Source organism: the organism of the source record quoted next (genome assembly GCF_019968955.1).
Source record: "MAG: Porospora cf. gigantea A chromosome Unknown PgA_NODE_168_length_31811_cov_362.324, whole genome shotgun sequence".
NCBI classification, from domain to species: Eukaryota; Apicomplexa; class Conoidasida; order Eugregarinorida; family Porosporidae; genus Porospora; species Porospora cf. gigantea A.
This window is the reverse complement of record NW_027151446.1, coordinates 1-21,923: the sequence shown is the minus strand read 5'-3', so window position 1 is coordinate 21,923 and position 21,923 is coordinate 1. Positions and strand designations below refer to the sequence as shown.

Below are 21,923 nucleotides of genomic sequence, written 5' to 3'. Positions count from 1 at the left end.
CATGTCCTCTTTCGTCACGCGTCTCCGTAAAGCGAGGGTCCAGGCACTCATCGTGGGCCTGCTCGCTTTCGCCGGTCCTGGTCTTTTCAACGCTCTCACTGGCCTGGGAGCAGCAGGATCAAGCGATCCGGTCGTCGCGGCTATCATGAACAGCACTCTCTACTGCTTCTTCTCTGTCGTCGGCTACTTCTCAGGAGTCTTCTTCAAATTTTTCGGGCCGAAGCCGTTGTTTTGCGTGGGCGGACTTTCCTACGCCGTTTACGCTATATGTGCGTACTTCAGTGACAAGGGTGACTGGGTCGCAGCCCTAGGAGGCACCGTCCTCGGGTGTGGGGCTGGACTCTTCTGGACGGCTCAAGGGGCAATCATGATGGCGTACTCGACAGCAGATGAACAAGGACGGTTCATACGAAATTTTTGGATAATCTTTAATCTCGGAGGAGTTTTTGGGGGCTTCCTAACCATGTTTCTGAACATGGACCTTGACAAGGACACAGGGGAGGCCAACCCCACGTCCTACTTTGTCTTCATTGTGGCGATGGTCTTAGCAGCCCTGTCGAGCAGCGTTATGTTAGTGTCGCCCTCCGCAGTGATAAAAAGCGATGGAAAACCCATAAAGTTCGTGAAGGCAGGAAGTGCCTTGCAGGAAATCAAGGCCGCCGCTCTCGGCGTCCTCGATCCCTTTGTACTGAAGATGATCCCCTACTTTTTCGCCTCTAACTGGTTCTACACCTACGAGTTCAGCGGTTTTAACAACATGCTGTTCAACGTTAGAACGCGAGGGCTCAACTCGGGGCTGTTTTGGCTGGCACAAATGCTGGGGGCCACCCTTATGGACTTGAGTACCAACCACAAGGACTGGTCCATGTACCGCCGCGGAAAGACGGGCTTCTGGTTGAATCTGGCCTTCAACACGCTCGCCTGGGCTGGCGCCTTGGCGGTGCAGTTTACTTGTGACTGCCCCCACAACTGGGAAAAAGGCGCAGGCGTCTGTATTCCTGACCCCGATGTACTCGTGGCCCTCCCCCCGTGCGGTGTGGGCGAACGCTACGCCTTGGGATGCGACTACGACCTGTACCTAAACACGAAGAAGGTTCTCTTGCCTATCATCGCGTACGTCATCATGGGAATCCGAGACTCCGTCTTCCAGTCGTACTGCTATTGGCTCATGGGAGCAGCTGCTGGCGCTGACGACACTCGCAACATTCAGTTCGCCGCCAGCTATAAAGGAATCCAATCGGTCGGCGCTGCTGTGGCGTGGTCAACAGACCTCATCAAGCAGTTTAAGTACGAGTTCCAGTTATACGTGGGCATCGCAATGTCCTACATCGCCCTCATTGGATGTCATGCCGCCATTTCGCACGTCGTTGAGGTGGAGGAGGTCTCTCCCAACAAGGGCATCCCTTTGCTGAAGCTGGGAACAAATAATGACGTGTAGATATTTTCGATATCATGGTCTCCAGGCGGTCGTGCAATTGCTCACAGGACCGTAATAGCCTTAAAAGCGCCAACGTCCAAGTGGCCATCGTGGGAGTTCTGGCCTTTACCGGTCCCGGAATGTTCAATGCCCTATCAGGTCTGGGGGCTGCAGGGTCTGGTGATCCGCGCGTAGGCGCGATCATGAACAGTACGCTCTACGGGTTTTTCTCTGTGGTGGGTTACTTCTCCGGCGCGGCGTTCAGCATCATCGGACCGCGCATGATGTTCCTGATAGGTGGTCTTACCTACGCCATGTACGCTGTTTGTGCGTACTTCAGTGACAAGGGTGACTGGGTCGCAGCCCTAGGAGGCACCGTCCTCGGGTGTGGGGCTGGACTCTTCTGGACGGCTCAAGGGGCAATCATGATGGCGTACGCAACGCCTGATGAAAAAGGCCTGTTCATACGGAATTTCTGGATAATCTTTAACCTCGGAGGAGTTTTTGGGGGGCTCCTCACTATGCTGCTCAACATGGATGTGTCTAAGGACACCGGCCAAGCCAACCCCGCGTCCTACTGTGTCTTCACAGTGATAATGGTTGTAGGTGCGGCTTTGAGCCGAATTCTTCTTGCTAGCCCCTCGGAAGTTAGGCGTTCAGATGACAGCACTGTGACCTTCAAACCCTCCTCCGGCGCACTCGAGGAGATTAAGGCTGCCGCACTGTCGGTAACGGATCCCTTTATCCTGAAGATGCTCCCATTTTTTTTCGCCTCTAACTGGTTCTACACCTACGAGTTCAGCGGTTTTAACAACATGCTGTTCAACGTTAGAACGCGAGGGCTCAACTCGGGGCTGTTTTGGGCCGCCCAGATGATAGGCGCGACGTTGTTGCAGCTGGTGACGGACCGCAAAACCTGGACCATGCGCAAGCGCGGCTGCGCAGGCTACGTGACAAACGCGTCCTTCGTCCTCACGGCCTGGGTATGTGCCCTGATCGTAACGTACGCTCTCACATGCGACAACGGCTGGGACAAGGGAGAGGGGCAGTGCTATCCCGACCCCTCCGTCACGAAGAGGCAGGCGCCTTGCGAACCTGGAGAGCGCTACGAGATCGGCTGCGACATCGACATGGTCGAGTTCTCACAGTACATAGGGCCCTGCCTGGCGTTTCTCTTGATGGGAATGCAAGACTCCGTCTTCCAGTCGTACTGCTACTGGCTGATGGGAGCAGCTGCTGGAGAGGACACCTCCAAAAACGTCATGTATGCTGCGTGCTACAAAGGAGTGCAGTCGTTAGGAGCGGCAGTAGCGTGGTCGACAGATCTGCTTGACCAGTTCAAGTACGAGTATCAGATGTACACGGGGATACTCCTGTCGCTGCTATGCCTGATTCCTGTGTATTTCGCCCTCTCCGACATCGTGCCGCTTGAGGCCTACGGGCTACAGGTAAATGATCGCGAGGCTTCAGTCGAACTGCCCAAGTCGACATCTCACCTTCAGTCCGAAATCTCGCAACTACTGTCACCCTCTGCATCAACGGTGTCAATCCCCTCCGTGGTGGTGGCTCCCCCCTCTTCTGGCTCGAGCGATACACCCAGAACACCTCATGGTGATGATCGCGGTTTTAAACAATTCGTCAGCTAGGCACGGAACTCGCATATAGGGCACGTCGCACCAGCCCATGTCCTACGCATGGATCCAGCAGTCGCGAGACTGGAAGGTCTTCGTTGACGGAGAGAGCGCAGAGAGCAAGGATGTTCTTCTTATTGATGGCCACCTGATTGTCAGCGAGGATCCGAATGCAATTGCGGGTTCGTATGATGGGCACACGAAGGTCTCTCGTCACTTCTCGGTACACATGAGCCTCATGGACGGCGGAATTTAGTGCGTCTTCGTCGCTTTCGATTGGAGGCGATCCCGTCCAAATGTAGCCGTTGCGTCCAAGAATAACGTACACACCGTTGGGGTAGAGCTCCATGTGCTTCTCTTGGCTGGGAACCAGCTCGCATGGAACGATTGTCAGGCAGCCGTTCTCTAGACGTCCGTAACGTGAACTACGCGTGTGCAAACTGACCGACTGGTTGTCTTGTTGCACTCGTTGCACCTCACAGAGCACCAAGTCGCTCTCTTGGAAGTGTTCTCGCATCTTTAACTGATCGGAGTCGGTTTTGATCCTCTGTTCGCTGCCAGGGATCCAGACTGAACCCAGAGGCAGCTGCCCCCGCTGAGAGCCCTGGATGTCCAGCATCCACCTGTTTGACTGTATCTCTGCCACGCGTCCAATGACGACGTCGCCCACTGTGGCTTCGTAGCGGCTATGCAGCGCCTTGACGTACACCAACTTCTCGATGTGCACCAACGTCCCCACTCGGGCCACGAAAACCTTACCGTCGTCTTCATAGACTCCGTGGCCTGTGAGGTAGGAATCTGGTAGATCGGTGACCTCGTCACCGATGAGGACCAGGGGTGTCGACATAATTCCCAGTTTCGACCTTTCTGCAGTGATTTACTTCTGAGTAGCCCGTGACAGAAGGACACGCCACAAATTTACAAACACAAAGCACAACACTATTTGGAGGTTTTTCCAATGATCGAGGTAACGACAAAGGTTCAATTCGATGAGGCTCTGAAGGAGTCTTCTGGAAGCCTGGTTTTCGTGCACATCACGCGCGACCACGAGCCGTCCCAGCAGATTATGGACGTTGTCGAGATGTTGAAGTCAGACTTGGCCTTTACCTTCGTCGTGTGCGACCAGGTCAGTCCGAATTTGACCACGCACCTCGCTGTGACCGAAGTCCCGACTGTGGTGGTGTTCAAGGACAAGGTGGAGACCGGGCGTATCGTAGGACCCCAGATTCAGGAGCTTGTGAAGCTTGTGCAGGACACAGCAAACGGCATCTATGACGCGGATGTCGCAAACAGCAAGATGACTGCGGCGGAGCGGAAAAAGGAGCTGTTCAGCTCCCTGCAAGAGCTGGTCCACAGCCAGCCAGTGCTCATATTCATGAAAGGAAACAAGGCCCATCCGTTCTGTAAGTTCTCACGCGGAGCGATCGACATTCTTAACAGCATTAAGGATCTCCCCTATGCGACGTTCGACATCCTGAAGAACCCTGAGGTTCGCGAGGGCCTCAAGGAGTTCGGGGACTGGCCCACTTATCCGCAGCTGTACGCCGAGGGCGAGTTGATTGGGGGTGTCGATATTATGCGGCAGATGAGTGAGACTGGCACGCTGGATGTCGTGCTTTGGGAGGCCGTGGAGAAGCACAAGGGCCAACGCATCGTAGACTTAAGGAAACTGGTGCGCAAAGCTCCTGTAATGCTTTTTATGAAAGGCAATCCGCAGCAGCCATTCTGCGGCTTCTCTCGCAAGATGGTAGAGATTTTGGGGACGTGTGGTGTGGACTACGATTACTTCGATATCTTGAGCGACGACGATGTCCGTGCTGGACTAAAGGAGGTGTTCGAATGGCCCACTTACCCGCAACTGTATAGCAACGGATCGCTTGTGGGCGGCCTGGATGTCGTCAAGCAGCTGGTCGATAATGGCGGACCTGCGCGGCTCAAGGAAGAGCTCGAGGCTGTGGCTCAGGAGGCTGATGATTTGCCGGTGAATTAAATGTCGTACGTGCCATTGATTGAGCCCAATGATTTCAACGAGGATATTCGTGCTTGGGTGGACGATTTCGGCCACTCTTTACATATGTCTGAACAGAATGTAGCCTTGCCAAGGGACCAGTTTGATATTAGTGCCAGTTTGTCGCAGATTCGCTTGCGCATCTCGGAGAGTTGGATGCTCAGCCACTTTTTGTTTGTGCCCGGAACAGAGTGGCTGTGAGAACCGGAGGAGACAGACACAGGCATTCAAGCAGAGCAGTGTCTCCTCGAGCACCAAGCAGCGGGCACAGTTTAATTTTGGTGAGTCTCGATTGGCTCAACAACAGCCGCGGGACACTGGAGGCGCGGACAACCCACTGCACTACCTCCCTCTGAAGACTGGCAAGATCCAGTTTAAGCTGAAAACGGTAGCGTCAGTGTTGATGCTTGCGTCGCTACTCTGGCTGTTCAGTACGAGCCTCTTGCATGCAGACGTTATCCGGTTTCGAGGCGAGCCGTGGTTCCGAAAATCTCAACCTTTGAGTTACCGCGACCTGAAGAGAAGGACTCGGTCAGGTCTTGGTACGAGCGCCAAGTCAGCATACTCTGCAGTGGCGCCCCCGCCGCTTGACATTCTCCAAACAGTGAAGGAGTCCAGCGTTGTGGAAAAGGTGGAGCACCTCGAATCAGTCGGGCAGAAGCTGGTCCAGGAGAATGCTCCATTGGATTATGAGAGTCTGAACGAGTTCCAGATCTACTTCTTCGTACTAAGTTTGGCGCACATTGTGATAATGTGGACGACATTCTTGGTGATCAGGTGTCAGTTCCGGATCCTTCACGAGTACGTCACGTTGATGTGTTTCCACTGCATTAAAGCAAGCCTGTGGCGTTTGGCCCCCAGACTGGAATCTACGGATCTGAGTCGGTTGTTTGTGGCCGCCAACTTGAATTTCGACTGCTTGCCTCCGCTGGAGGATCCGCTAGATGTCGCTGCTGTGAACGAGAAGATCCTCAGCCACTCAGGCCCCCGAGTGCTGACCAAGCCAGAAGATGGTGGGTAGCTGGTTCCTGGAACACAGATTTCGACTGGGGAAGTCTGCCCAGCATGTATCGAGACGTAAGTGAGAATCTCCGAGTGTCTTTCCGCGCGTTCTGCAACCACATTGAGGCCACCAAATCGGAGGTCTCCATCTCTGCATGCTTCAACCCACACCCAGATCGGCTGCAACTGCTAGCGCGTCTCAGAACCCTGCTGGCAGCCTTTGTCGGACGTTGCATCAAGCGAGACGAAGAGCGCTTCTTCGTCCGTGCACTATAGTGAGGGTAGGGTGGGGATATGAAGCAGCATCCCTATTCTTCTGTACACTTTGGCCATGCTGGCCTTGGCAGCCTACCCCCTAGTATGGGTCTACTCCTGGAGCCTGCCACCCATGAAGCCCCCGGTTTTCAACGCAATTCACCAACTTCCTTTTGATAGCGAGCATGGTTGGACTGGAAGTGTTTTCATAATCACTGGCAGCCTGCTGCAATTGACGGTGTCGATGTACGCGATATTTCTATCGTCGACGAAGATGATCGCGTCTTTCCTGCTCACTCCGTCCATTCTCCACTCTCAGTGTAGTGGCAGTGATCGGTTCCTCCTCAACTGGACTGGGCCTACCTACTTTGAAAGCATCAGAAGAGCTGTCGAATTATTCACGGGTGAGATGCTCCAAGAGATATGGTTGCGCCTCGTAGGAGGGCCTGTGGCTTGCCGGTTACTGGGATCTGTTACCAGCACCAGCCAGTCGCGTCGTGAACCACGTCTGGAGGCTTTGGTAGACCGGCTCCTAGGCACTGTGAGCTCGGCTGAGCCAAGTCAGTCTCGTGACGACACCACAGATATTCTCCGAGAGTCCAGTCTGTCTCGAGGTAACATGAACGAGAGACTGCTGGACCGGCCTACTCGCTCTCGTGCCGACGTGAAGGAGGCTCTCCAAAACCGGCGCGAGAGCAGCTCCACCCATAAGCAGACTGGGGAATCTACGTCACACAGGCACTCTGACATTGAGTGCGAGGTTCGGTCTGCCTCTGCATCTTCGTCAGATCTCAAGGCCATAAAGGGTCACCTGAAGGAGATCGATGAAATCCTCACCGCGGAGTTAGGAGACCCCACGAACCCGCTGGACAACGCATCGACAAGGGAGTTGTTGGAAATACTGTGTAAGCGCGACGCGGCTAGCCGAAGACCTTCATGATTACATGTGAGGCCTCGTTATCTGCATTAACTTGCGCGTCAACAATGACTCCGTGTTCCATGTTAACGCTTACAAGAGGTACGATCGCATGTGTTTCCTCAATATACGCGTACACCTTGTCGTTGGGCACGAAGTCACCTTCTGTCCGGGCAAGGAGGTGGATTTGACCTTCACCCTCCACCCAGTGAAGAGTGAAGTCTTCGCTCGCGTTCCAAGTCTTCGTCAGTGCTTGAATCAATGTGTTCTGCACCTTTACAAAGCCGTCAAGCTGAGTCGAACTCATGAGGTGTATGTGCGAGTACGGAATAGTCAACACCAGATGCGTTCGCGGGTCCGCAGATTCGGGGTGGCCAATGTCCACTGTCAACCGTTCTACGTCCGAAACCATTGAGGGACTAAATGCAGATTTGACTGCTTTTCAACTTTCCCTCATGGTATATGTTTGCTATCGGTGTGGGATTATATTCACCAACATTGTGTTACTGCACGAGACTTGATGAGACCAGCAGTCGAACGAACGCGACGTTGAGAACCAACGATGAACTCGGCTTGAACCAAAAAGGGGCCATCACCTCCTGAGTGTAAGGGCGCATACCGAAAAGATCCTTGAGCACATCGCACATCTGATTGTATGACCTTGTCAAGCAACTGTCAGATACATATCCCAGTGCAAAGCCCCGGGCTCTGGCCAGGCTGTGACCCCCCATAAGCACGCCGCCAGCAGCGCGCCACGGCAAGTCGGCTAGCCGGAATTGCGCCGTCTCAAGCATGTCGGTATCCAGCAGAGGGTTGAAAACTTCGTTGTGGAATGGCACCGTTTTGGCCGCCTTGGTCGCGAAGCGGCGATCAGGCTCGAGCTCGTGGCGAAAGTCTTGAAGATGAACGCCTCGGGGCCTTTCGGTTAGCTTCATCTTAGGCATGGACCACCTCCTAAAAAAATGGTCTGAGGAGGATACTTGGGAGGTCACTCGGTAAGGTGGGTGCCTTCTGAAGAGAGCCTCCAATTCACTGCGCTCCATCGGGAAGACCAGCGCTCCGTCAGAGGGCACTCCTCGTTGAAGAGCATCCATGCTGACTAACGTAGCGTCGTCGAGAACTGGGAATAGGGGCATGAATGGAGTTGGCGAGCGCAGCAGCAGGTAATTCGGTCTGCGAGATGGAGGCATGCGTCGGTGCCGAGACAGCACGGCCACAGCCCTCCTGCGGTGCTCCTCCCAACCAATGGAAGCGAGGTTCCGAAGGGGAAAGGAGAGCTGCCCTGCCTCGTACAGGACGCGTTCGCGTTCGTACACGCCTAACGGGACGGTCTGCCGTCTGGTCAAGAGCGTCCAGAGGACGCTGCTCCAGGCCGACGGGAGCAGCACATCGAAGCCGTCGAGGCACACCCCCGCAGAAGAAGACCTGACGGGGAAGACTAGTAGCGGCATCGCCTTGTCTGTGTGTGAGGCTGGTTTCGGTGGGCTGCCTTCATGACGGAGTCCTTCGGCAGACTGCTGCAGCTCGGCCCTGCGCTTTCGGAGTCGGTCCAGTACAGTGCGCATGTTCCGGCGTTTCCGTGAACGCGTGGTCACCTTTCGTGGATGCGCAACGCGTGCCGCTTGGCAAGTGGTCAGAAAAGACGCGTCTGGCTCCATCGAAGGCCAGCCAGTCACCCAGGCTGGGAGGTCAAGGGGGACTTCTGGGCGTATGGAGCGAACCGTATTAGACCGCGGAGGCCTGGGTCCCAGAACCGTGGGGACCTTGATACTCAGGGGCCAGCACACATGGGATGGAAACGGAAGTGGCTGGTGGTGAAAACGAGTTGCTTCCTGCCATATTTTCCCTGCCTCCGTCGCATTGCACCCAGTTGCCAATGATACACAGTTCTGAAGCACTCTCAGCGCATTGCGGCCACGGATTTCGAAGCAACTGACACTGTTAATCTGACGAGCCTTTGTTGGAGGCAGGCCGTGCAGAAGGTCCAGGGAGTCCTGGTCATAGAGCTGCACCGCTGTAAGGAGGGCTTGGGAGATGTTTGGAAGTGCTGCTGGGTGGACCCAAAGGCACAGGGAACCAGCCAGGCCCAGCAAGTAGGCGTCGCCGAGAGGCTCATCGCAGTAGAGCTCCACCTTCATCCGTCGCGAACCGCTGATGACATCAGGAGGAACACCGTCAAGAGGCGACCTAAGAATCCGATTAAGGACCTGCAAGCTTCCGTTCCCTGAGATCTCAATCAGCTCTAGGTAGGACCTGTCATGCACAAGGCACTTGTGCTTCGAGAAGCGGTAGGCCTTTCGTCGTGATTTCTCGCACTGCCTCGTAGCCAGATGGTGTCCCCAAAATTTCTCCATGTGAAAGCGCTTAGCGTGCCACAAATGCGTCTCCAGCCACCTCGTCTGCGATGAGCGTCCAGCGTATTCCAAAGCCAGGTCCATAACGCGCCGCTTTCGTTTTTGTCGTCGACCTTCCTTAGGGGGTGCGACTAGAAACTCGTTCATCAGGTTCCCTCGGAGGCGTTGAGGCACTCTGAAAGGGTTGTGGCTCGCGGCTCGCCTGCGTAGTTGCTTGGGCACCCGTTGAAACTGCCTGGCATTGGGTTTCGTCTGTTTAAGGTCTTTCAGTAGCTGCTGGACGTCGTTTTCACGCGCCTGTGTGAGCTTCAGGATGGAGACCAAAGGCGGCAGTGGGGTCTCCATTTTATTTCCCGGTTTTAGCGGTCCTAGACGCACAATATATTCTGTCAGGGCGTAGACGAGACATCGGCAAAAAATACGTCATTCTGCATGGACACATTGTCATTCGCCCCTCGAGGCAAGAAAGGTAAGATCTGCCCAACCACCTAAGCAGTGCAACACTACCATTTCGGCGACCGCCCCACCCCTGTGAAGATCTGGCACGCCTTCTTGGAGATCGCCATCGCCTGCGTGGTGACCGTGTTGTTTTTCATGGCGATCATCGTGCTGCCAGTGGTCCTCTGCATCCCGCTTCTCTCTGCCATGGAAAGCGCCTCATTCATCCTGGTCATCCTGGCACCGTGTTTCGTGATATATGGAGTGCTGTTGTCCTCTCTCAGCTATAGACGTGTGAACGTGTGACATAAAATGCCTAAAAGATGGCCGCGCGCTCCCTTAGACTTCAGAGGGGAGATTCACTGTTAGTATCAGCTGCATTTTTCGAAGGGGGTGCGCGGATAAGCGTCACGGAACCATCGGAAGTCGACGCTAACGGTGTTCGCATGCTGGCAGCTGTGCAGTACTGGATTCCGGGAGGGGCCTTCATAGAGCTTTTCGCACTGAGTCCCAGCACCTTGAACGTCGCTGGAATCACTGTGGTTGAGCCTTCGCTCGCGAAGTCTTTCTACCGATTGCAGCTGGAACGGTTCTTTGACGTATACAAGTCTCGAATCAGCCTGCGACGAACGGAAGGGTTGCCACCACCAAACGTTGCTGTATGGGGGGCCAACCCAGAGACGGCGGGGCTTACATTCTCGATACTGATTTCCAAGTTGGTGTCTCAGTTCGGATGCGCCACCGCTGTGGATCTGAATCCGTGGTCCAGCCGCTCAGCCTTGTATTCGTCCCTGCCTGGCACCATTGGTTGCGCAGTAATCAGATCGTTACACCATGATGTCAACAATGCTGGAGTGTGCTTTCCGGTGGGATCCCACGACGCGTCAACCAGCCTAGAGACCTACTTGAGTACAGTCGACCTTCTGCGTACACGGGTGTTCGGACGCACGCCCGTTGCACGCGAGGGCAAAACTGAAGATCAAGAGGACTCTGAGGACAACCTCGAGGAGCGCACCTTCGTGTTCCGGCAAGCAGAAACCAAGGAGCATTTCGGAGGATGCATTGTCATGTTGCCTACGCGCTGTGCCGACGCGGTCGTTTCTCGGCTGGGTTCGGACATCCTCGTTCTGGCATTGGGGCCCCATGGCGTCTTCCCAGGGGTGGAGGTGGTGCGTATAGAGGAACCGTCCGGATTGGTAGTGCAGGAAACCTGTGAAGGCGGCGAACGAACAGACCTGTTCGACAGGCACCGATGGTTCAACTACTTTTTCGGATTCCCAGTACCCTTCGGTAGACGAGGAGCATCCGACGTAATGAAATCAGGCCCAAGCTCGTGGACCGGCCATGCCGCAGCCATTCCTCTCAACTCCCTGACCCAAACAGCTAACTACTCGGCGCTCACGCCGCTCACGGCATCGCTGGCCGCCCAGACTCCTGAGGTTACCCTGGTGACCATCGAGCTCGGCCGCGTGTCCAAGTACCACGGGCCCGTGCAAGAACTGGCTGGAGCGGTGCTCTTCGTGAGCTCGGCCACAGTCATGGCCGACGTTCCTGTGAGCGCGGTCACGGGAGCGCTCCACGTGGAGGAAGCTGTGGGCGCCGACCTGTGGACCGACGACAGCTCCGCCCGGCTCAAGGTTACCGGACACGCTGCGGTGCTCAACCAGCTGCCTCTCCATGGGGTTACCCGGCAAGCAGCCGTTCTCGTCGTGGTTCCCACGCTACGAGTGCCACCGATGCGTTGGTTGCCAGGAATTGAAATGATGGCCATCCACCACGAAGAAGCTTAAAGACCGAGAAGACTTGCCTCAACTTTCTGGCTGTGCTGGCTGACGTCCATGGAGTACATTACAAAAGCCACAGTCCACATAGAGAGCATGACGGAGCCAATAGAATAAACGATGTACTGCATGAGAATTCCTCGTTCGCCCACGTTAGCAGACTGAGTCACAGGACTGTTGGTGAAGAGGCTGTGAACGAAGAGCGTCGATGGATCTACGCCCGCGCTGATCATGGCCAGGTCGCCATTGTAGACATCCAGCAGCAAATCTCCCACACACATCAGAACTACGCCAGGGTATACGCACTGGAAGAATCGGTCGATTCGCAGGGCGACTCGGTAGGAGTCCATTAGGGAGGGACTAGAATTCTCCACGGCGTTGAGTACGGCGTACATCTCATAGCTGGTGTCGGCGCAGTCCAGAAAAGCGTTTATGCTGTTGTTGGTGGGACTGGTCAGGTACGAACCGATAGAGCTGCGAGGCGCGCACAGGGTTAGACACGTTTCCGTATTCCGGTTCGCGGTCAAGGTTTCAGCATTTCGGCCGCGCAACGTGGGCAACCTTTGAGGCAGGGCTGTAGGGAGCGGTATTATCGTCCTCCGAGGGGAGGCGTGCACATGAATTGGTGTCCGATTCATCGGTGAGCTTTCGCCTGCAAACTGCTGCTCTAGGCGACGGAAGACCATCTCGCAAGCACGAACATAGGCGGCAGTAGCCATGTCACTGGACGTCTGAAGGGAGTGATGGACCAGGCTGACCACAGTTGTCTCCACGGCAGGTATCACCAATAGTACGAGGCAGCGGCTTTGAAAGTCTTCTAGAACTGTAGAAGTGGTAGTCATCACTTCGACGTCGGGGTTGACGTTCATAATGGTAAAGGCCGTGAGCATCAGTGAGAAAGCGAATGTTACTCGGTCGTACCAATACCAAGGCATCCAGAACGTCACGTATCCGAATAGCAGCATGAAACACAGAGGCACCACAACGTTGTTGCAGATGTACAGGGAGTTGCGAATGACTTTGAGGCTCAGGATAACAACCGAGATTTGCCGATCTTGCAGGCCAGCCACCAGGTTGTCGTCAGACGTGAGAAACAAGTGGCTCAAGTTCACTGCAGCCACGGAGAACTCACTCTGCACTTGAAGGGCCGCAGCTTTGCGCGAGTCCTCCACGTTCCCTGTGTTAACCAGGTACGAGGAGCCATCGCTCTCCCACGGCATGAAGGAGATGTTGCAGGAATGGTCGTCGAACGGGTAACGAGGCAGATACATCTGGCATAGTGAGCTGAGTACTAAAGTCCGAGTCCACTCCACGTTCCAGCCCCTCGCGAGGCGAGCGTGGTTGTCGTACACGTGGATGCGGTAAATGTAATTTAGGGTCTCGTTGACGTTGGCCTCACTCTGCTCCGAAGGCACCACAAGGGGAACCCACACCTCCGAGTTGCCCGGGGAATCGGCGTACATGGCTACAGTGTCCCGTTCCGAGTCCCAGTTGGGGTCGTAGTCCTTCCCAATAAAGGACAATCGATCATCATGCCAACGCAGCACCAACTGAACCAGACTCTTCATCACTCCGGAGGAACAGTCAAACTCTACTAGCTGCTTGAAGCGGACATCCAGAGCCACATAGACCTTCGACACGCCTCCGATCAGAATGGAGCCTTCAGGGGGCGATGTAATCTGCGGAATGGTGACGAGGTAGTCGTGTATCGCCCAGCGCGCGTTGCCATCCATGGTCCAGGGCTTGGGTCGAGTCTTAGAGGCTGCCACAGTACGGGGCGGCGACGCGCGGGCCTTCTGGGCTGTTCGCTGTGGTCGTTGCTTTGCGGGTCGAGGTTTAGGTACATGTTTGGAGTTGAGCCGTCTCGGAGGCGTCGGACGTGGTCTGTGGTGACACCGAGACAGCCTCACACATTAAAGTCAAACAACGAAGCCATGAGCAGTACCAGAAGGACTGTGAGCAGCAGAACACGGCCCAGGCGACCTAGCAGCATTAAATCAAGATTCTTCGCTTTCTTCGCTGCTGGAAACGAAATCCCACAGACTATCGGCGGCGGTGACGTAGTCGAACCTGAGCGTGTCCGGGTGAGGAGGCTCTATGGCAGGGAGGTTCGATTCTTCAACGTGCGTTCTTGGCTGCCGCATCACCTCCCTTACGGAAGCCATTATCGATGTGTTGTCCTCTACCAAAGTAGTCGGTGTGGTACCGGCCATCTTTGGTAGATTGTCGTAAGGCGAGGGTATATCCAGTAGCGCCTCGATATGAGCCAGGTGGGATTCGGGTAGGGATCGCAGCTCAGTGGCTTCATTCGAAAGAGACTTTTGTATTCCCAAGTGTTTTTGAAGACAGGCTTCACTGCAAAATGATTCGTACAGATCTTTGTCAAAAATCTCAAGAGAGTCAGTGTTCAAGATCCAACTGCCTCCAGCAGCACTACGTGGAGCCAGTTTGCATCCAACCATGCCGCAGATGCCGTCGTTGCTCCGCTCCTGCGCCACCTCCAGCCATTCGGGACGCTTTAGTAACAGTTGCACGCAAGCTGCAGTGGAATGAGAGAACGTTCCATGTCGATCAATGCAGTACGATTGCAGAAGAAACCGAGCCTTGTGCTTTCGACAGGCCTGGATGAAGTCTCGAGGTACCGACATGAATCCAACTCAAACGTGGATTTTTGATGAAGTTTGGTCGCTACCTTGAGCTAGCTGCCTACCCTGAGGTCAGGGAGCACTACATTGCGTACAAGGACCTCAAGAAGGCCATTAAGGTCATCACTGGAGCCGATGCTACCAGCTACACAATCAATGAGGTGGCGTCCAACTTTGGAAACATTCCTGCTCTGGCTGGGTCTCTCTATAGGCCGCCAGAGAGCCGATTTCAGGATCTTCTGAATCATGAGCTCAAGAAGGTGAACACTTTCTACACGTCGACCTATGAGGCCGTACTGCTGTCATTCAAAACCATCCTTGCGGAACTGAGCGACGAAAACGGTGCGGCAGGCGCTATTCCCAAGCTCCAAGCGGTCGCAAGCCAGATTTTGATGCTGGAGTCCTTTCAGAGATGGAATTTTACGGGCTTCCGGAAAATTACAAAGAAGTACGATAAGCATAACAAGAGCACCTCCTGCGCGTGGTACATGGCTCGTGTGCAAAAGGAAGCATTCATGACCTTGGACACCACCATTCTGCTCTGCGTTCTTTCGCAAGCAGCGGGCCTTGCCCGACAGGCTGGTCTCGTATGTCACGTCTTCAATCTGGGCTCCTCTACAGGCAGTCAAGAGGAGTTGGACCACTCGGCTGGCAGTTCTCATCTCACGCAAGTGCATTCAGTGGTGGACGCCGACTCAGTGGAGGCGTATAGCCGTCGAAGCAGTGCGTTGGCGCCGGAGGAAGCCATGAAACCGTCGCTGAAGCCCCTACCTCTGAACGAGAAGGTCACTCATTCCAAGTTCCTTGTCGACGCTGACGATAGCATCAAGGTGAAGATTTACCTCTCCATGATGTACATGTATCTTGTGCCGGAGCACCTGCAGGAGGCCGTCGCCCTGGCCCTCTCGTCGAACCAAGGCTGGAAAAATCTCGACAAGTTCATGGTGTCCAGGCACCAGTGCGCGCGCGGCGTAGCATACATGGATAGCAGCGATTTGCGGATCTTCAACCTAGCCGTGGCGAAGCATCACGAATCCCCGAATGTGTGGAGACTGCGGTGGTTCGGGCCTCTTAGCGCTACAAAGTCCAAAAGCGTCATTCTGGAGCTGGCAGACGTGCGAGAACCCTCCTACCACTCGTCAGAGTCAAACTCAGCGCCGACGGAACGAGACTTGCTGCTCTCAGTTGAGCTCCTAGCTGCCATGATGCAGGGCCGCGCTGACTGGAGCACCGTGGCAAAGCACTGCCGCAGTGATGCTCAACGGAGCCTAGCCCAACAAGCCTTCGAGGAGCTGCCGGGTTTGGAGAACCGGATTCAGATCTGGTCCTCGCGAAACGTCTTCCGAGACGGCAGCTTCTTCATCACGCTGGACGAGAACGTACGTTTGGTGAGGTATGATAAGGACCAGGCCTTAATGCCCTACACGGAGGTTCTGTCGGGGGATTTCTCGAGACCCATGGAGTTCTCTCTGTTGGATATATCCGCTCTTGAATCCCAGAAGAAGGACAAAACGAGCGCTCTGAGGCACATCATGGGGTTGCCTACTGTCACAGAGTTGTTTGCGTTCACGCCCTACGCGCACGCCTTGTACTCTCTCGCGGCGGATAGCGAGCAGGGTACTCTATCCACGCCATCGTGGTTCAAATTCCTCCTGAAGGAATCGCTCAAGAACAAAGTCGAAGTCACACAGGTGAAGGTCGACGTGAAGCCGTCGACCTTGCTGCCCCAGAAAACCCCCGACCTACCGATTTCGCTTGAGTTGGCCGCAGACGACGAAAGCGAACGCGGTGCGCCCAGCGAGCATCGCTATGTGGGTCTGCACAATATGTCGGAGCTGCGGGAACCCCTGATACGTGAGGTCCGCACAAGGTCCCATGGGAATGTTGGGGTTTTGGAGCGGATTCAGAACGGCGCTATCAACGTCTTTGATTGTTTAGTGCAGTCGATTTTCGCGCAGCCCGCTCCCTCAGACAGCAGAGAGGCCAGCAAGACCACTGTTCGAGTCGAACCCAAAACGTTCTTCGCCAATGAGAGGACTCTGCTGCAATGGATGAACACTGCCGTCCTGATCTCCACGATTTCTATCACACTTCTCAATTTGGGCTCACGCACAAGCCGAGTGGGCGGACTCATCCTGAGCCCCGTTGCAATATTTTTCCTGGTGTACTCCTACCGAGTTTACTTACGGCGATCTCAAGCTCTAGAACGAAAAGAAGCCATCGACTATAACGATCGCTTTGGCCCTACAGTGCTGGTGGTGTCGCTAGTTGCCGCTCTTAGCATGATTCTGATTCTCAACATCTGGGAGATGCTCGACGTCCTAGACAACGAGACCTACGCGCCACTAGTGCCAACGCCGCTGCCAAGTCGCCTTTAAACTTTCTTGCACTCTAACCTTAGGAAAACGGCATTGCTGTCAATATTAGTGAATTGAATCATGCCACGACAGGACAATCCGCCAGTGGTGACAATAACGTCCGAGAAGTCTTCCACAATGCACCGCAACCGCTCCACTAGAGGTAAACCGCGAAGTCGCTCCTGCAAGCGCGAGAGAAAACCCAAGAGAGACGAACGACATTCCTATGCCCCTGGGGACTTCAACAGCGGTGGAGATCTCCGCGAGCGCAGGACCGAAGATCGCCATCTAACGGAACTGCACACACTGCCTCCTGTGGCTGTAAACTCTTCGGGGTTCAAATTGTCTGACTTTAGAGACGACCAGGGTCAGTCCATCTTAGGAAACGGCTGCTTCGGCACTGTTAAGAAGATCGTACACAAATCCACCGGGGAGGTGATGGCGTTGAAGGTGGTTCCTAAGAGCCTCATCGAGAAGCACGGGCTCCTTAAGCAAATGAAGAGGGAGATCCAGATCCACGCCACTGTGGAACATCCTCACATTGTGCGCCACCGCTTCCATCTTGAGGACGACGACAACTTCTACCTGGGTATGGAATACGCCACCGGTGGTGGACTCTTCAAAACCCTGCGCGCTGCTCGCACATTCAAGCCTTCGACGGCCAGCCGATACATCTACGAGGTGCTGCTGGCTACGCAGTTTCTTCACTCCCACGGCATTATTCACCGTGATTTGAAGCCCGAAAACCTGCTTCTCTTTAAAACTGACACAGGAGAAAGCACTATCAAGCTTTCGGACTTCGGTTGGTCTAACGAGAGCAACTCCGAGAAGCAAGGCCGTCTGACTTTCTGCGGCACGCTCGAGTACCTCGCGCCTGAGATGGTCCAGGGCCACGCTCATGACACGTCGCTGGACATGTGGGCCGTAGGCGTGCTGCTTTATGAGTTTCTATGCGGCATGGCGCCCTTCACTGGCAATGCTGCCCAGGATGTTTTTTCCAAGATAGTGCAGGGACGAGTCCGTTTTCCTGGCGGCTTGGATGTGGACGCCGTCGACATGATCATGCGCCTCCTTCGCCGGGAGCCCGGCGAACGTCTGACAGCAGAGAAGGCGCTACTACACCCATTCATCACCAAGTACTTGCAAACTGACAGCCATGTCAGTACATCGGTAGAGAGGGATGACTCCAGTGACATCTCCAAGCGGCAACTAAAACTGCGTGTGACTGAGCTAGAGCATCTCCTATACGGTAAACGGCAGCGCGTAACCGACCTAACCCAGGACGTTACCAAGCTGAAGCAGCAGAACACTGCTTTGGAGGTCAAGGGCCGCAAACTCAACCACGTGGAGACCAATGTACTCAATCCGCTTGCAACAGTGTTGGTACGGGCTACGGGCCCAGCTAATGGGACTGCTGGATCGAGGCCCACTGATACCTGTGGAATCAACGAGTTCGTAGACCTCGCTTTGGGGCTAGAGGAGTCCCTCTACGGCGCCAGAGCTCGCCTTAAGGAGGTGGAAGCCGAAAACGCACGTCTCTTGTCCTCTCTCGGTGAGACATTGACTGCGCGATCGAACCAGAAGGAGGAGAATGATAGGTTGCAAGTATTGGTGTCCACTCTTGAGCAGGAGCTTGATGAGCAACCTCTGCGACTCGATGAAATCGAGCGGAAGTATCTAGACGAGATCGACAAGCTCAAAGTGCTCTTGCGAGCGAGAAAGGAGAACAACATGAGGCGCGAAGAGAGCGGACCCAGATTACGAGAGGCGAGTACTCCTAAGGATGGGGAGGGCATATTTTTTGTTGACGCCGTGAACCGCCATCTCGACATGACTCTTGAAAGTGAGTGCCCCGGTGACGTCTGACGCAGGCATGCAGCATCTTCACAATGGAGAGAAGGCTACTCGACGATTGCGAAGGGAGAACACTCGGCTCAGCGCAAGTTTAGCGCAGACGCAGAGCAATCTTCTGGAAGAAAAGCAACGGGTGGTTTCATTTCGAAGCAACTCCAAGAACAGGACGCGCCGCAGCCGGTTGGAAGGGTCCATTGGATTAGCAGGGCTGCGCGACCGTCGTCGGGTACCTGAGACGGAACGCTCAGTCTCGTCCGAGGATACTTTTCGGGACATGGAGTCCCTTCATCGCAAGTTTGTGGATACGTACTCTCAGCGACGCGACTCCCAGTCCAGCTCGCATGTGTCCTCTATTATGTCAAAGCAGTGATGGTGCACTAACGTCGTTTCGCGAATGAACCGCGCATTCGCCCTGTTGGCGCTGGGTTTGGGGACGCAAAGCCCAGAGTTCCGCCAGTCGAACATCTTCATCGTCTGTCTGAAGACGGGGGCGACCACCTCCACCGTCGATTCAGCGGCGTCAATCGCGTCCTATGTGGAAGCTTCGCTGAATCGACTCGTGCGTCGTGAGATCCTGCATCACATCAATGTCATCGCCATCGAGGTGAGTGACGTGCGTGCATCCGAGGTGGAGGATATCACTAAACTGCTGCTCGAGTCGCACGAAGACGTGGAATTCGTGGAGGTCGACTCGATTGTAGACGAAATCAGTCCCAGTTACGACGCGGAGACCAACTCCTTCAGTGCTAACGCCTTTCATCAGATGAACTACCTCACAGCAGCGCACGTCAAAGAGGCTTGGGGGCTACTTGGAGGCTCGTGTTACCGCAGAGAGACTGTGGTGACAGTGATCGATTCAGGTATCGATCGTCGTCATCCTGCACTCATTAATTCTATGTACATCAACGAGTTGGAAACTAACGGGGTCGCGGCCCGAGATGATGACCACAACAACTACATCGACGACATGTCTGGCTTCAATATGCACTCCAACAACGGCAACATTCAGGACTTTAACGGCCACGGAACACATGTAGCAGGGATCATCGTAGCGACGACCAGCGTTCCAATGGATTGCCCTGACGTCAAACCCAACATACGTCTTCTCACGTGCAAGTTTCTCGGGAAGGACGGTTACGGGACAGTTCTTAATGCGGTGCGATGCATCGAATATGCCATCCACATGAGCGCGCAGGTGATCAACAACTCGTGGGGATCACGAGTCTTCTCCCCAACGTGTCAACGCGCGATAGAACGCGCTCAAGCCGCTGGTATCCTCATTGTAAGTGCCGCTGGGAATTACAACGTTAACGTGGACAAAGAACACTATTACCCAGGATCCTACAAGGGCCCTTCGCACGTCGTTGTCGCCGCGTCCGACCACGCCCGACACTTGGCGGGCTTTTCCAACTACGGCGCGGAGACGGTGACATTGGCAGCTCCGGGAGTCGAAATTCTGTCGTCCGTACCAGGAGGAGGCATGAAGCGCTACAGCGGCACCAGTCAGAGCACGCCCATCGTCTCCGGCGTGGCAGTTCTGCTCTGGATGGCTAACCCCAAACTGACCAGCAGCGAAATCAAATTCTTATTGGAGCAGGGCTGCGATCACAGCGCCGTTACACCCCCATTCGTACATTGTGGCGGCATTCTCAATGCACGCAGCAGTCTGATGCGCGTTCTTCAGCTAGCAAACCCAGACTGAAGCTTAGAGCTTGTCAATATACTACATGAGTTGTTGTCAGATCACAGTTGACTTCTTCTCCAGAAGAAGGATATCGAGGCCGAACAGTAACTTCGGAACAGGACCTCCAGCACGTGTCTGTCGAATACGACTCTGCATGGTGGAGCCCTCCAGTGCCTACGGGCAATATTTGTACATGTACTGCCGCCAGAGAACCATTATCACGTAGACCACCACTACCGACTTGAGAAGGGCCAGGAAGGTCCCTATTGCGTACAATTGACGGGCACTCGACACCCCAAGCAGCGCCAAGACCCCGGCCTGTTTCAGTACTCTTTGCAGCTCACAGAAAGGCAGGTGATCTCTACTAAGCAGTTCAACAAGAACCAGCACAAGAGAGCTGTTTGCGCAACCGAGAAGATTCCCTGACTCAACAACTGCGTGACGAAAACGGCCCCGCCTTACTGCTCTTGCAGCTGCTCGTGCAATGGTCTTGTTCACACTGATGACATTTTCAAAGATGCTAATGTCAACATCAATCAAGGGCGACTGGTCTAATGTTCCCTCGAAATCAGCACTCACAAGCAGAGTACAACACTTGAAGGCTGGACCGGATTCGGGGCAGACGGCTCATAGCCAGGCCGATCGACGTCAAACTAACGACAATCACACCGGCACGTTCTCTTGTCTAGGACTCTTTGGCATCTCACCCACAACCGAAAGTGGCGAGCTTCTGGCTGAACAGCATTTTTCACCGGCGGAAATTCTTTTCCCTCTCGAGCCTGTCGCGGCGCAGTTGCATAATCTTCTCGCGTTTGGCCGCGTCGCGCTCTTTTCTGGCCTCCCGTCGCTCCTTCTTGGAGGCTTTCTTGCTGATGGCCCGCTCAACCACAGGCGGCACGTAGGTCGCTGGCGCTACGCCCGGCTCGGGCTCCGCGACCTCTACCGGCCGAGGTTGCAGATACCAAGGGCAACCGCTGCTGACCGTGGCGAACTCTGATGTGGTGTGAGCGCCGTGGCCGAGGTCTTCCAAGTATTTTGTATGCAGCACATTGCTCTCTACATACGACTGCTCCTCGTCAGCAAAAAGGTTCAGATGCCGCGAAGTAGGTTCATTGCGATCCTCCCACTGCCGTCTTGCTTTTTTTAGGGCCCTTTTCTCCGCCTTCTGTTCTCGAGTTTCGCGGTCCTCCATGTCTACCTTTGTTGACGGCGCTGTCCACCCGCGGCGCCTAGACGCATCGACGTCTCCCATTCGATGATAAAGGCCTGCGACTCGCGAGTTCAGCTGTTGGTCTTGTTCTGTGCGTGCTTCCGCAGCTACTTTTTCTGCGTGCCGCGCTTCATCGCGCTTAACGCGTTGTCGATTGTCCTCTCTGTAGAGATGCCACCTCTTCTGAGGCAAGATATTCAAACCTCCATGACCGCCCATACAAATTCGCGATATGCACGCAACACCTCACGCTTGAAGCCCGATTCGCCTGTTTGTGTACTGAAGCATGAGAAAGGCCAGGAGGCGAAATATGACTACTAGACCAACCAACATCCACAGGTTAAAGGCCAGAGATGCCTTGGAGCCTGCAA

At 54.8% G+C, this 21,923-nt stretch overlaps 13 protein-coding genes across 20 annotated transcripts; 8 read left to right on the top strand and 5 right to left on the bottom strand.

Moving 5' to 3' along the window:
* Position 1: 1 nt before the first annotated feature.
* On the top strand, positions 2–3,063 carry KVP18_004465 (uncharacterized protein; the record flags this gene model as incomplete). 3 transcript variants are annotated; one of them, XM_067957107.1, is made up of 3 exons in its annotated part: positions 2–1,432; positions 1,486–2,976; positions 3,018–3,032. In XM_067957107.1, 3 exons carry the CDS (start codon positions 2–4, stop codon positions 3,030–3,032), a joined length of 2,937 nt encoding a protein of 978 aa, XP_067812149.1. The 3 variants fall into 3 exon arrangements, with proteins under 3 accessions (XP_067812149.1, XP_067812147.1, XP_067812148.1); XM_067957105.1 differs by lacking the exons at positions 1,486–2,976; positions 3,018–3,032 and having other exon boundaries at positions 2–1,438; XM_067957106.1 differs by lacking the exon at positions 2–1,432 and having other exon boundaries at positions 1,453–3,063.
* KVP18_005239 (uncharacterized protein) lies at positions 3,056–3,895 on the bottom strand (the record flags this gene model as incomplete). Its single annotated transcript, XM_067949637.1, has 1 exon — positions 3,056–3,895. One exon carries the CDS (start codon positions 3,893–3,895, stop codon positions 3,056–3,058), a length of 840 nt encoding a protein of 279 aa, XP_067812175.1.
* On the top strand, positions 3,101–3,304 carry KVP18_004468 (uncharacterized protein; the record flags this gene model as incomplete). The annotated part of the gene is made up of 1 exon (XM_067957114.1): positions 3,101–3,304. The coding sequence occupies one exon, from the start codon at positions 3,101–3,103 to the stop codon at positions 3,302–3,304; it is 204 nt and encodes a 67-aa protein (XP_067812156.1).
* Positions 3,896–4,006: 111 nt separating the features above from the next.
* Positions 4,007–7,253, top strand: KVP18_004467 (uncharacterized protein; the record flags this gene model as incomplete). Of its 4 annotated transcripts, XM_067957112.1 has the most annotated exons (7): positions 4,007–5,029; positions 5,063–5,253; positions 5,280–5,337; positions 5,364–6,069; positions 6,096–6,333; positions 6,362–6,854; positions 6,879–7,253. In XM_067957112.1, the coding sequence occupies 7 exons, from the start codon at positions 4,007–4,009 to the stop codon at positions 7,251–7,253; spliced, it is 3,084 nt and encodes a 1,027-aa protein (XP_067812154.1). The 4 variants fall into 4 exon arrangements, with proteins under 4 accessions (XP_067812154.1, XP_067812153.1, XP_067812152.1 ...); XM_067957111.1 differs by lacking the exons at positions 5,063–5,253; positions 5,280–5,337; positions 5,364–6,069; ... (1 more) ...; positions 6,362–6,854; positions 6,879–7,253 and having other exon boundaries at positions 4,007–5,038; XM_067957110.1 differs by lacking the exons at positions 4,007–5,029; positions 5,063–5,253; positions 5,280–5,337; ... (1 more) ...; positions 6,362–6,854; positions 6,879–7,253 and having other exon boundaries at positions 5,460–6,077.
* A 479-nt stretch (positions 7,254–7,732) lies between these two features.
* Positions 7,733–9,928, bottom strand: KVP18_004480 (uncharacterized protein; the record flags this gene model as incomplete). Its single annotated transcript, XM_067957131.1, has 1 exon — positions 7,733–9,928. The coding sequence occupies one exon, from the start codon at positions 9,926–9,928 to the stop codon at positions 7,733–7,735; it is 2,196 nt and encodes a 731-aa protein (XP_067812172.1).
* An 87-nt stretch (positions 9,929–10,015) lies between these two features.
* Positions 10,016–10,327, top strand: KVP18_004474 (uncharacterized protein; the record flags this gene model as incomplete). The annotated part of the gene is made up of 2 exons (XM_067957124.1): positions 10,016–10,052; positions 10,080–10,327. 2 exons carry the CDS (start codon positions 10,016–10,018, stop codon positions 10,325–10,327), a joined length of 285 nt encoding a protein of 94 aa, XP_067812165.1.
* A 17-nt stretch (positions 10,328–10,344) lies between these two features.
* On the top strand, positions 10,345–11,785 carry KVP18_005240 (uncharacterized protein; the record flags this gene model as incomplete). Its single annotated transcript, XM_067949639.1, has 2 exons — positions 10,345–11,658; positions 11,720–11,785. 2 exons carry the CDS (start codon positions 10,345–10,347, stop codon positions 11,783–11,785), a joined length of 1,380 nt encoding a protein of 459 aa, XP_067812176.1.
* Positions 11,786–11,807: 22 nt separating this feature from the next.
* On the bottom strand, positions 11,808–13,535 carry KVP18_004476 (uncharacterized protein; the record flags this gene model as incomplete). The annotated part of the gene is made up of 1 exon (XM_067957126.1): positions 11,808–13,535. One exon carries the CDS (start codon positions 13,533–13,535, stop codon positions 11,808–11,810), a length of 1,728 nt encoding a protein of 575 aa, XP_067812167.1.
* A 264-nt stretch (positions 13,536–13,799) lies between these two features.
* KVP18_004470 (uncharacterized protein) lies at positions 13,800–14,450 on the bottom strand (the record flags this gene model as incomplete). Its single annotated transcript, XM_067957119.1, has 1 exon — positions 13,800–14,450. One exon carries the CDS (start codon positions 14,448–14,450, stop codon positions 13,800–13,802), a length of 651 nt encoding a protein of 216 aa, XP_067812160.1.
* A 26-nt stretch (positions 14,451–14,476) lies between these two features.
* On the top strand, positions 14,477–16,825 carry KVP18_004473 (uncharacterized protein; the record flags this gene model as incomplete). Its single annotated transcript, XM_067957123.1, has 1 exon — positions 14,477–16,825. The coding sequence occupies one exon, from the start codon at positions 14,477–14,479 to the stop codon at positions 16,823–16,825; it is 2,349 nt and encodes a 782-aa protein (XP_067812164.1).
* A 60-nt stretch (positions 16,826–16,885) lies between these two features.
* Positions 16,886–19,028, top strand: KVP18_004466 (uncharacterized protein; the record flags this gene model as incomplete). 2 transcript variants are annotated; one of them, XM_067957108.1, is made up of 2 exons in its annotated part: positions 16,886–18,647; positions 18,676–19,028. In XM_067957108.1, the coding sequence occupies 2 exons, from the start codon at positions 16,886–16,888 to the stop codon at positions 19,026–19,028; spliced, it is 2,115 nt and encodes a 704-aa protein (XP_067812150.1). The 2 variants fall into 2 exon arrangements, with proteins under 2 accessions (XP_067812150.1, XP_067812151.1); XM_067957109.1 differs by lacking the exon at positions 18,676–19,028 and having other exon boundaries at positions 16,886–18,670.
* Positions 19,029–19,052: 24 nt separating this feature from the next.
* KVP18_004471 (uncharacterized protein) lies at positions 19,053–20,360 on the top strand (the record flags this gene model as incomplete). The annotated part of the gene is made up of 1 exon (XM_067957120.1): positions 19,053–20,360. The coding sequence occupies one exon, from the start codon at positions 19,053–19,055 to the stop codon at positions 20,358–20,360; it is 1,308 nt and encodes a 435-aa protein (XP_067812161.1).
* A 730-nt stretch (positions 20,361–21,090) lies between these two features.
* KVP18_004479 (uncharacterized protein) lies at positions 21,091–21,771 on the bottom strand (the record flags this gene model as incomplete). Of its 2 annotated transcripts, none has more annotated exons than XM_067957129.1 (1): positions 21,091–21,771. In XM_067957129.1, the coding sequence occupies one exon, from the start codon at positions 21,769–21,771 to the stop codon at positions 21,091–21,093; it is 681 nt and encodes a 226-aa protein (XP_067812170.1). The 2 variants fall into 2 exon arrangements, with proteins under 2 accessions (XP_067812170.1, XP_067812171.1); XM_067957130.1 differs by having other exon boundaries at positions 21,091–21,534.
* Positions 21,772–21,923: the final 152 nt, after the last annotated feature.